At 43.9% G+C, this 12818-nt stretch overlaps 1 protein-coding gene across 1 annotated transcript in view; it reads right to left on the bottom strand.

Annotated features, from left to right (window-relative positions):
- The window catches only part of tmeff1a (transmembrane protein with EGF-like and two follistatin-like domains 1a), a 108181-nt gene that overhangs the window by 45367 nt on the left and 49996 nt on the right, over positions 1-12818 (bottom strand). Inside the window, exon 3 of the mRNA XM_085254353.1 lies at positions 6116-6245. Coding sequence (XP_085110479.1) covers positions 6116-6245 — 130 coding nt within the window. The remainder of the gene's footprint in view (positions 1-6115; positions 6246-12818) is intronic.

Genomic DNA, 12818 nt, shown 5'->3' with positions numbered 1-12818 from the left:
TAAAGTGCTTTGTTGCGATTTAGAGCCATATAAATAAAACTGAATTGAATTAAAGGATCAATAAGCTCATTCCAGAATTGCTACTCCTACAGTAGTGGTCCAAATTTAATCAAACTAGCACAAACTAATGAGTTTTTACCCAAACTGCAATCAAGGTAAAGGTCAGATATGTTGTTTCACTGGCAACGACCTGAACTGTGATGGATCATGAGCTCGCTGATTATTCAGAGTACTCTGCTTTAGCTGCAGGAGTGCATCAATAATTTAGTCGTTTGTAATTAATGAACATCTTTACTGGTCTTTATCTTACAATATAAAGCGCCTGGGCCTTGGTCCATCCCCTCAGTTAGTTCTCTGTCTGAAACTACACGATTTAGCCCCTCCCCCTTTGAGCCTTCCCTCTGATTGGCTGCACAGCACAAAAAAGGGTTCACTGCTACAGCTGTGTGCCTCAGATGACTTATGAGGGCTATCCCCTCTCTATGACATCATGCAGATCCAAGACTAGAAAAAAACCTCAGGCAGCCATCCGTCAGCCTCCTAGCAGACACACCTGTGCTGCCATAGTTGACAGTGACCTAACGTTGAGGTCGAGGTCACTGAGATTTAAACTTTTAGTAAATCCACTCATGGTAAAACTTTGAGGCTCCTATATCGCCTCAATCACAAGCTTAGTTGTCCACACCGCCCGCCCGGTGACGACGTTACCGCATCAGCCGTTTATGGCTGTGGGGTAAAGACTGTGTGAGTGTTTAGAGCAGGCTGAAGCCTGAGAGAATATCCACATTTGCTGGCATCATTATTTGATACTTTTGGTATAATTTAATATGAACACCCACTGGAGCAGTATATATACGGCAGAAAGCAGAAGAAGTTCCCTTGAAAAGTTTGCTGTCTGAACTTCAAAGGTCTGTAATGTCACATCATCTTCTTCCAGCTGTGAAATCTGCTCTGCTCTCTGCTCTCCTCAGCCAATGGAGCCAGAAAGCCAACAACGAGCGTTTTAAAGAGTAATAAGTCTGACCTGAGGCTAATGTGGAGTCTCAGCCTCTCAGCTGGGCAGCTACACCCACCACTGACCTGTGATCAGATCCCAGCGAGGAGTCTCAGCCGTCCCAGCTCCTGTAACCTCCCACACTGCTCTCTAAGAAAAAAAGGGACCCAAATCGCTGCATTTCCTCCATCTCCTGTCCTGCTCGGGGAAATAAAATCAGCCGAGCTTTCGTGCGGTTGCCTCGGCTCAAAGCCGTCGAACGCTCCAATTACAGGAAGCATAAATCTCAGGGAGAGGAAATTGCAGAAGGCCAGGAGGGAGGCAAGGAAAGTGGAGGGCACAAACTCTCCAGTGTAGTGGGTAATAAGAGCAGAGCACCAGCCGATGCCTCCTGGGAAATCAGGCCACTGCCCCTGCAGATGGAGTTGACCACCACCACCAACGTAGCCACTGTGGCGTTGCTATAAGTTTCCACAACTCATTTCTCAGGAGAGGAGACATAAAATCTGTCTGGCCTGCAGAGACATCCGAGTCCAGGGAATCTGCGGGGTGTTTGATGGGGAAAATGCTAACCTGTTAGTGCTTTAGCGTAGCTCTGATGGATGGCTGGTGAGCATCCAGCTGTGGAAGACCAGCAGCCTTTGGGAAATGAAACCTGATTCATTCCTCACACACGGCTCTGTAGATACGCAGCATATGGCCAAAGGTTTGTGTAAATACAGTCTCATCCTGTTTTTATGGTTTGCTACTTTTAATTATGTAATTAAAGTCAAATATTTTTGCACATTTAAGTGTAACAGTACATCTGCTCACATAGGCAGAACCTCAAAGCAATGGTTTTTCCAGTGAGGCGTTGGAAAGCCAAATCACCAACTGTTAGCACCAGCAGCAGCTCACTAATGGGAGCAGTGGGTTCAGCATCTGGAGGAAAGGCTGACTAAAGGTTACAGCAGCACAGTAATGATCATGGCTTCAGGATGGCTGTGGTGTGACGTGCTAATGTGGTATTAATTGTCCTGATGCAGTAAAACTCCATCTGTTAGATCTTAAGCTTTAAGTGGTCAGGATCTTCGTAAGTAATCAGGATACTGTCGGCCTTGTGCTGTAATCTGACTTCTTAAAGATAATGAGTGGTTTTAATGATCTACACAGGCTTTCAGAGTAAAACAGGCCTGGGAGGGGACAAGATGCCACAAAATATATAACAGAACCAAAGTGTCTGTCAGAACAGAGCCCAACATGGAGCGACCATTAAATGACCCACGCTAAATCAGATGCTATGGCTAAACTTCGGGCATCTTCTTTTTTTAAATGATCCAAAGCTGAGAGGTTTTCAGGTTTGTAAACAGAAATTAATATAATTGACTTACTAGACGACCACGAACACAGAAATCAGACTGAAAACAAGGACCACCGAGGTTTAGAGCAGTTAGACGTTAGCAGGAAGTTAGCTCGCTAGTTTCCTTCTAAAGATGATAAACTGTGTTCTGATTGAAGTAATTCTAAAAAACTAAACTGCACGGCATTATCACAAGCGTGGGAATAAGTGAATACTAAACAGCAGCAGTGTTTGGAGCTGTAACTAATCTAATTTAATATTAAAATAAAGACGTTAGCATAGGGACGATGGAGGATGAGGGTTAAATGTGTGAGGGGCAAACTTCAGCCAAGAGAACATCTCAGACGATTACTCAATAAAAACACCCGGCGCTGAGCTGGACGTCCACACTGAAGTCTTATTTGGACCAAGAGTGACTCTTTAATGAAGGGTTAAAATATCTGGAGTGGCGGCGCCCCTGGGCTGCAGTTTCACTGTGAGGTTTTAAGCAGTTAAAGATGTGCTGCACATGAATAACGCCAATAAAAAGGCAGAGGAGAGCGAGGACTATAGTTTTTGGAGGCTTGTTTCATTTCTCAAAAATAAGAGCCAGAACTGCAGCACATTAAAAAGACGAGAGGCTCGGGCATAGCAGGAAACCCTCGGACTAGAAAGTCAGTCGATACGTCATCAGAGAACAAGAGAAATTCAACAAACAAATAACCAACCTCCGTTTTTAAATGGCTAAGCCACAAATAAGGGGCGAACAGAGCTCAGATCAAAGACACGACGAACAACTGGAAAGATTTTATTTCATGACTCAGGAAGATTATTTGCACTGAACTTCAGACATTCCTAAAAACGATGCGAGAACAGGAACAATAGTCCAGACTGAACTATTCTCCAGTAGTTACTGTTGTGATGTGCTCGGAAATAACTTTGAAGACTATAAGTGATGTCAGCATCTTAACGACCCAACGGTCAGAAAAACAAAGAAAGCGGAGGCTCTGTTGATTTAAATCGATATAACGTCAGAAGCTCTCACCGCCTGCATTCTTCCCGCTCGCTGTGAGCGGTTAAACTGGCTGCCCTTTGTTTTGAACATGCGCGTTGGGCGTTGAAAATCAAGATTCAATCTTCTGTTCCAGGTTGTGTTGTTGCTGTTCGTCTGTGTGGGTGTTGGTTCTGATGCAGGAGGTCCACTTTAATAACTGATCAATGGATGTGACGGTGAGTCGGACTCCAACACATCCCTGAGGTTTACAGAGCTTGTCAAAGGTCATCAGAGCTGCAGCTATTTTATTTGATTTATTCAGCATGAACTGATTTTAACCACACATATAGATCCTTTCAATGTCAACAACATGAAGAGACGTTTCATTTCCCTGAAAATAAGATAACACAGCAGACCTGAGCTGTTAGAAAAGACAAGCTTTTAACTAGAAACTGTATAATATGAAGTATTTCAGGTGTTTCTCTGCACAAACATAGAACTCATCATATTTCAAACTCTGGCTTTTATAATGTGAATAAGTGCCTCACTTATACTTTTAATTACGCTCCAGCAGTCGGCCTTGCTGCCGTGTTTTCATGCCTTCCGAGTTCACTGTCATTATGTTTTTAATTGACTGAACATCAAACGCTGAGAGCTCGTCCTCGGCTTTTCCTCTGAACTCTGCACAACATCATCAGTCACATTGATTTCAGAGAACGAGCCAGTTAATCAGCCGCAGATCAATTTTAATTACGAGTCGCTGAACGAGTCAGTAAAATCCTCCCAAACCTGGAGGGTTATGAAAGTCCAGGGTCAGAGACCGAGCAGTTACACTCAGCAGAGGCTCAAATGTGATCTATCAAATCTGTCAGCAACAAAGGTGATTTTTCCGCTGGGGTTACTTGTGTAGTAGCATTCCAACAGCGCCCTGTTTTCACCCACCGTCTAGTTCCAGTAGCCCAGCTCTCATCAGGGTGTCCTGGTTGCTCAACACCTGATGCGGTCCTTGTTAATCTGGGCAGCGCACGTGTCTGAGGTAGGCTTGGTTAGCGGGGGGGGGGGGGGGGGCAGCTTAGGACCTTTACTGGATACTGACGCTCTGGTCGGGAAACGAGAATTGTGTGTATATATATATAAAAAAAAACGTATAATTATCTGCTGCTAACTGTGGCTGTCAAAAATATTCTAAATAAACAAAGCGGCACTACCAGTGTCTTTGTCTCTCGTAAAAAGCAGTAAAATGTACCTTTAATGGTTTTAGCTTGTATCTAATAAAAAGGTCTATAAAAAATTTGAAAGTTATTCGATACTTTTTAAAAAATCCCTTTGTGTTAGAAAATGTCGGCTTTTTAAAAACTTCCTCTCGTAATGACGGTCACAGCAGACTAATTACAGCTTAAAAGTAGTTTTTCTACAAACTTGAATATAAATATTCTGTTGGAGAGGATGTCACGAGTACGTGACTGCAGCGACATCTCTCTCTATTTAAGCCTCAAAGTTTAGTTTCAAACTGCTCTGGAATCTAAAATCGGGCAGTTTTCTGCTTCTTCTTCTTTCAGCTGCTAAGATCTTCCTCTTTTCCTCCAGCCTGGCAGCTCCATCTTCATCATCTTTCGTCTAATATATCCACCTTTCCTCCTCTGCACACATCCACATCATCTCCACCTCTGTCTCTTGAGTGAATCCAGTCCTTCCTGCTCACTCCCAGTGAAAGTCTTACTCTTAGCTCGGCCGCCTGTCTTTGTCAGTGCTACTGTCTCCAAATCACACATCACAGCAGAATGATGCACACTACCAGCTTTAAACCTTCCCGTCCACTCTGCTGCTGTGCTTCTATCACAAATCACCGCTGACACCTGCCTCCACCCACTCCACCCTGACTGTCCGTTGCTTTGGTGTCCAAATGTTTAAACTCTCTACCTTCATTATGTCGGCTCCTCTCAGCTTCACTGCTGCAGTTTTTTTCTACTCTTGGATTTATATGATGTCACAGAGAGGGGATATCCCTAATATGGTCATTACAGGCACAGAAGCCCCTCCTGCTGTTTAAAATCTTTTGAGCGAGGCAGCCAATCAGAAGATTGTTAGCATAATGGGAGTGGGAGGAGCTAAAACAGAGAGCATCTACTGGTGGACAGCATTAAGGCCCAAGATAAGATAAATAAGGATTATTGTGAACTGTAAATCACACAAAGCTCCTTTAGTAGAGTCCAAGAATAGAACAGGCCCACAACAAATGGAAACTTAGCAAATTTCTCATATTTTTTCTTGAAAAAGAATCTGTGCAAACTGAAATGTGAAATTAGGTTTTAGTGTCAGAGCAGCAGAAGACTTGTTACTTGAACTGCTTTTTGCACTCACCTGCATCACTCGCAGCATTGATTGATTATATCAGGCGCTGAGTATATATATATTTAAAAGTTGGATGCTTTAAGACGGTGTGTATATCATGAGGTTGTATATGAGGTTGTTTCTCGACAGTTTCTCTTCGTAATTCCCTCTGTGCTGTTTTAAAAAAGCCATTACATCATGAGTGATGGAACAGAATGAAGACGAATGAAGGCGATGTTCAAATGAAGACGCCACGACTCTTAATATGAGGCGGCAGCTGAATGATTCCCTCAGATGACGCCTTAAACGGCGGAAGCCCTCATAGCCTGACTGATGTCCTCGCAGCTCGATATCAGTAAATGAGCCGTTATAATTCACTTTTCTGACGAACCCTCACTCTCAATCGGTCAGTCACCCGGACAGCGTTAATTCCCGTTTCCATTGCGTCAACACTGTGTACTTCCTGGCACACACTCACCGGTGGAGCAGGGCCCGTCGGACACCCGGGAGATGAGTCTCTGCTGCTTGCAGGACGCCTGTCGCCTGTAGCACTCGTTCTGGTAGGTGTCTCCGTTTGAGCCGCACACAGGGACGTAGTTTTTGTGACACTGGAAATCAAACACAATCAGATGTTAATTAAGCTTCAGTGTGACAACGGAGACGAACCATGGAGAGAGGGGGTCGCTTCACTCAGGGGGAGGAGTCAAAAACATGTAGATTGACTCTATCACAACTATACAAAACTATTGATTACATCAGCTATATACATTACAGGAATTATTGTTGGTTACAATAATAATGATGATCAATAAGGTCTAGTTTTACATTTTGGTTTTATTTTGCTCGTTTGAGTCAAGCTTTTATTGTTAAAACATGTTTAGATGCTTTAAGTTTCATCAGCGTTTATCAGTTTGAATGTTAGCTTTAGATTTTACTCGTTGTCATATGGACGACATTTCTCAGATTGTAAGTCACAAAGTTTAGAACAGAAATACAATAAAAACACTTAACACATGAGTTTCATAGGAGTCACGTGTGTGAGCACATTATAAGAGCAGAAGCTGTGGAAGTTTGCTGGTGTGGAACATTCAGGTGTGTTAACACAATTTTCCCAGAGAATTCACCCCAATCTCACACCGTCCAATGCTCAGAGAAACTGCAAAACCCCCGAGAGTTTTGTGACAGCATGTTACAAAGCACGGAGGTGGAGAAGTGATGATTCGGGCACCGTACAGTTGACCTTGAACTCCTCTGCATATCGAAAGATTTTTGACTCAAATGTGAGGCCATCTGTCCCACAGCTAAAGCTTGGACCAAACTGGGTCATGCACCATGAAATGACCCAAAGCACAGCAACAAATCTACAACACGAGGGCTGAAACAGAAAAGAAAATGAGATCCTACAAGCAGTTTTTCACAGAAACACACACAGTCCTGAATAAAACCCTTCAGATACAGAGTATTTTATTTATTTGTGTTACATCAGAGTCAGAGAAACGTTACTATGTTATCAAATGTAATTCGCTATATTATTCTGCAACACTGTTGCAATGTGGTTCTAGTTTTCTTCTTAACTGAGCGGCTCTCAGCATGTTTTCTTTGAAGGTCCTGAGCCTGAGCATCACCTCCTTTGGATGTTTGCACAGAAATGAGTTCACGACTTGAAATGAGTCCATGCAGTGCACGTTTAAAGGTAGAGAGGAGAAAGATGGTGTTATCAAGCCTGTGCTGTACATGTGTGATCAATATGGGTCAAATATGATGCAAGCTGTCAGGCACTTACAGAGTTTCATTCGCTCTCCATGGAGGTTATATAAACCCACTCTGCTCACACTGTCAGCTATAAGCTACAGCTGCCAAGGACACATATCAGTGTTCAGCAATCCATATTCTATTAACTCTCACACATCAATCATTTAGCAGGAATCCCCTGCAGGTTTGACCTCCGTGACCTCCAACACACTGCAGAAGCAGTCCAGGTTCATATCCAACAGGAAGAGAGTCCGATGGAGTCGGCAGCTGAAATCCATGAAAGACAAAACAACCGATGAGCAGCATCCAACCTCCAGCTGAGAGGAGAACATTTTTCTGTCCTGTCAGGAGTCTTCCTGGTTTGCTCCGTCAGCATTTTGTGGTTTTGTTCTGCTGAAGTAAATTTGTTGTAACGTGTTTTTTTCTTTCCATCAGACTTTCAGCTAGAGCTCATTATCAGCACTCATCAGCATGTTTGGCTTTCTTTGTTCAGTTTTAGTGACTGAAGCTCTTTTTCTGTTCAGAGAAGCAAACTCAGAAGTTTTAATGATCGGGAATTAGTCGGATCCCTGCTGGTTAGAGGAGAACAGAAGGCTTATTTCGGTGAAAATAGAACAGATTAGTCCTTTAAATGAAGGCACGTGTGATGAGTTTCATTGGAGGTGAATGTTTGATTTTTTTGACTGCATGGCCCTGCCTGCAGGCAGGCGGGTGGAGCAGCTCCTATCAGACAGTGAAATAGCTTTAATGAGGATCTCTGTCATCTCACTAAAGCGTAACACACGTAAAAATGTGTGTCTTGGACTGATTTACATTCACACATACGCAAACCTGCACAGAAACCATAAAGTTTTAATGGTTTCGAGCTATTTCAAGGCTCCACGGGAGATAAATCCGCTGAAAACTGCTGACTCGCAGTGCAGAGTTAGATTTATTTATCTGCATTAAAGGGCCACTTCAGCTCTCAGACACTTTTTACTTTCACAGAGCCGATAATGCTGCGAGGTGAAGCACAGCCATTGTCAGAAACTATATTTGAAAAGGGAAAATTTAAATAGTGCCAGTTCTGCTCATCTCCAGCTCCATATTTTTACTCTTTTAGAGTAGCTTTGCATGACTAACAGCTAAAAATAATCCTTCTTTATCTCACAATGGTCCTCGGTGCAGAGCCTCAGTTCCCCCTCTGTCTGAAACAAGCCCCTCCCCTTTAGGCCAGCTTTGTACTGACTGGCTGACTGTCACAAACAGAAGGTTTGAAGAGCAGGTGGGTGGGGTTTCCAATCTATGACATCACCAAGATCCAAAAGTAGACGCAAAAGTGTTTTGAGCAGTCTGCAGCCTGAGCTTTAGGCACACGAGGAAGTTTAATATGAACATCCACTGCTGGAAGAGGATATGTATGACAGGAAATGACTTGCCTCCAAATAAAACTCACTTTGCAAACATCTGGATCATGCTCCCAGTTGACTTTGGGGAAGTTCTCGTCCATGAATATTCTTTGTGAAGATGCAGACGTAGAGAACTGAACACAGAGACGGGCACCTCCGCCTGCCCACAAATAAAACTCACTGAAGCTTGAACCACTTTTCACATGGTTTGCTTCGGTGCTTTGTTTTCATATAAATTTTCAGATATAGAAATCTGAATCAACTGGGCCTCGATCCCCGCTGTTTGATCCCATTATAAAACCCCCAGAAGCGCCTCTTCCCCTACACTACATCTGCTCTTCCCTGCAGACACGAGAACACAGTGTGATGTTTTTTTGCACCATCAATAAGCAACCTTCAGGCTGTCCTTGAGGCCTTTTGTGGAGACAAAACAGAAGATGACAGTCAGGTCGTTCTCAAAAGGATCCAGCGTGCTTGACCTTTCAAAGCCTTCCAATTACAATTACTGTTCATCTTGTTAGCAAGTCTAGTGGCAGAAAAATGAAAACAGAACGATTTAGCTGTGTGAGGTTTGTGGAGCAGCCAGAAAGGCTCTGCTTCTGCTAATAAGCGATTTTAGTGTTTATTTATTAATAAGCTTGCACTGTTTAATATTAAATGCAGATCCAAAGCTGCAGCAGGAAGTAGTAGACTTCTGCATGTTTGAACTACCTGTAACGGCTCTTTATTCTTCTTTTGTTTTGCCACGATACACATTTGGACACTAGGGGGCAGTCACCTTTTAAATGACTGCATTTATAAAGGAAGGCTTGACATGATGATAACTATTTACAACAAATTAAAGGGTCATTCCATGAAAAATCACCCTGCTTGTACCATAACTTGTTTAACTCTGTTGTTTTGAGCCCTTGGAACTTCATCCATGCAGGAGATTTCCACGTGAAGTTCGCAGGGCTGAAAGACACCAAATAAATGTTACTGCGACTCCATCTGTGTCCTGATCTGAAGACAAAATCAAATCTCTGTTCAGCCTTATTTATACCTCTACTTTGAGCGTCACTATCATGGATACACGTCTGTGATGTGCAGCAACAGAAACAAGCTTCGGTACTCGGATGTTTGATCTTTTTTTCTCATCATTCGCCAGAGAAAAACTTCAAAAAGTGCGTTTTGGATAAACTTTAAAGGATCGGAACGTCGTGTGGGATCAGTTGCTGCTACAGCACATGCAGGATCTTATTGTACCTGTGTTTGCACACCAGGCTCATCTCCTAGTTTTATAATATAATCATATTTTAACACTTGTGAACATGACGAATGGCGGTGAGATGGAGAAACGGCACTGGTGGTCTCACACAGCATCACACTGATCAAATAACTTCAGGTCCTGAAGAAGCGTTCTGGGTGATGTCGGGGCTGCGGTGTGGACTTACACGAGTCTCATTCTGCAAGTTGTACTTGACTGTATTGCGTGCTTCAGGGCATGAACTGCATCATACTTTGCAGGTGGTCAGGGTGGGCGGTGGGTTTACATCATGCAGTCAGTGTGGACTGGAAGGCTTTCAGGCTCTTCCTCCTGTTACAATCAGAGTTATAATTCAGGCTGTCGGTGCTTCTGTGTGCAGCTGAAGACTCCTCAGAGCCGCCGTCTCGCTCGGACAGCTGTGAAACTCCTCTGATCACGTCGAACGGCTGCGCTCGCTTCGCTCTGTCCTCTTTGTGTGCACATGAATGTGGGTTCTGCTTTCAGCTCATGGAGCGTGACGGCCAGCTTCAAACAGCCGCCGTGTGTCTTGTTATTGCGGTGAAGCTGCGGCTCTGTGGTGAATTCTGCTTCCAGGAGCTGCCCTTCACGCTGCCGCTGCTTTTATTTTGCAGCCGTTCGACTAAATATGCAGCGAATACAACAGGCTGACGGGAGAGTAATTATATTTTGTTTCATATCAGAGGAACACGCTGCAGGCGGGTCATGCTTCTTTATGTGTCAGAAAGAACTTCACGGTGTTTTTCCTCATTTTAGCTCCTAAAACTTTTTTTTTTTTTTTTTTTGCCTGTCCCGTTTGGCTCTTTTGCCATCAGAATTGTTGTCTAAAGGCAAAGAAAGATGCCCAACGGATTTACTTTACCAAACTGACCATCCCAGCCTTGCCGTAATGGTCCATTTGATTCACCTTTTATTGTTTATTTTATTTTCACTTACTGAATACGGGACAGACTTGACTGGGGTCACTTACTGAACACGCTGCAGGCGGGTCATGCTTCTTTATGTGTCAGAAAGAACTTCACGGTGTTTTTCCTCATTTTAGCTCCTAAAACTAACAAGAATTAACTGAGAAGAGACCGCAGACAGGCCGGCTGCTCGCAGGATTTTATTATTCACACACTGCTGCTGTGACTGCTCCATTTTCATATTAAAGAGGGAGGTGAACATGACATGCCTGTCTCATTTTCAGAGGTAGGGCGCCTGAGCTGCCAATGAGAGATAGTGCTTCCTTGTGCACTGATCAAAGTTAGCATTCTGGCTACCACCATGTTAGCTTTTTCAGAGCTAGAAGTGACCGGCGTGTGGACAAGAGGGTGGAATTATCAGCTAATGCTACCTAGAATAGAATAGAATAGAATAGAATAGAATTCAACTTTATTGTCATTGCACATGCACAGGTACAGGGCAACGAAATGCAGTTTGCATCCATCCAGAAGTGCTTTAGTGATATAGATATATTACAATATATATTAGCAATAATATAGATATGTGAGTATATTACAGAAATGGGTCTATTATGGTATGTTATAATGTACACGGTATGAAGTATGTTGTAAATATTCTATAACTATAAGTATGTACAGGCTGTAGTGAGTACAAGCTATGTACAGGATATGAATATAAATATGAAAAACTATACAGAATATGAAATAAATAACTTTACAGAATCTGGGATATACAGCTATACAGAAATGGGAACTATGCAAGTTGTAAACAGTTGTAGGATTAAAAATTATCGAATGTACAGAATGATTATTTACACAGAGCTATACAGTAGTGCAGTTAAGATAAGTGAGGGTGTAGATAGTTCCTACAGAGGCTATATAAAGTGCTAGTGGTTGTGAGTGGTGGTTCAGTCCATGTTATTATTGTGTGTTTGAGGGTACAGTTGTCCATTGTGGGTGTGTGTATGTTCAGTCCATGAGTTTAACGTGGGTCAGATGTCAGGAGGCAGAGTTCAGGAGTCTGACAGCTGTGGGGAAGAAGCTGTTCCGGTACCTGGTGGTCTTAGTCCGGAGGCTCCTGTGGCGCCTCCCAGAGGGCAGGAGGGTGAAGAGTCCATGTGATGGGTGACTGGGGTCTTTGATGATTTTCCCAGCCCTTTTCAGACACCGCTTCCTGTAGATGTCTTTTATGGCAGGAAGTGGTGCTCCGGCGATGCGCTGGGCAGTTTTCACGACCCTCTGCAACGCCTTCCGGTCCGAGGCAGAGCAGTTCCCGTACCAGACTGTTATACAGTTGGTCAGGATGCTCTCGATGGTGCAGCGATAGAAGTTCACCAGGATGTCTGAGGACAGGTGGTTCTTCCTCAGAGTCCTCAAGAAGAAGAGGCGCTGGTGAGCCTTCTTGACCAGCTTGGAGCAGTTGGTCGTCCAGGTGAGATCCCCGGAGATGTGGACTCCCAGGAACTTGAAGCTGCTCACACGCTCCACAGCCGTCCCCTTAATGTGGATGGGTGGATGTGGGTCAGCATTCCTCCTGTAGTCCATGATGAGCTCCTTGGTCTTCTCGGTGTTAAGCAGCAGGTTGTTTCTGTCGCACCACTCAGCCAGACGATCCACCTCCTCCCTGTAGGCGGCCTCATCGTTGTCACTGATGAGGCCAATCACCGTGGTGTCATCTGCAAACTTAATGATGGTGTTGGAACCATCAGCAGGTCTGCAGTCGTGGGTGAAGAGGGAGTAGAGGAAAGGGCTCATCACACAGCCTTGTGGTACACCGGTGTTCATTGTGATGGTAGATGAGCAGCGGTTATCCAGCTGGACATGTTGGGGGCG

Source organism: Mchenga conophoros, linkage group LG18, assembly GCF_057382185.1.
Source record: "Mchenga conophoros isolate Kocher_MC1m ecotype Shallow Benthic linkage group LG18, M_conophoros_male_GT1.1, whole genome shotgun sequence".
NCBI classification, from domain to species: Eukaryota; Metazoa; Chordata; class Actinopteri; order Cichliformes; family Cichlidae; genus Mchenga; species Mchenga conophoros.
Note: the sequence above shows the minus strand (reverse complement) of the source record. Positions and strands in the feature narration are given on the sequence as shown.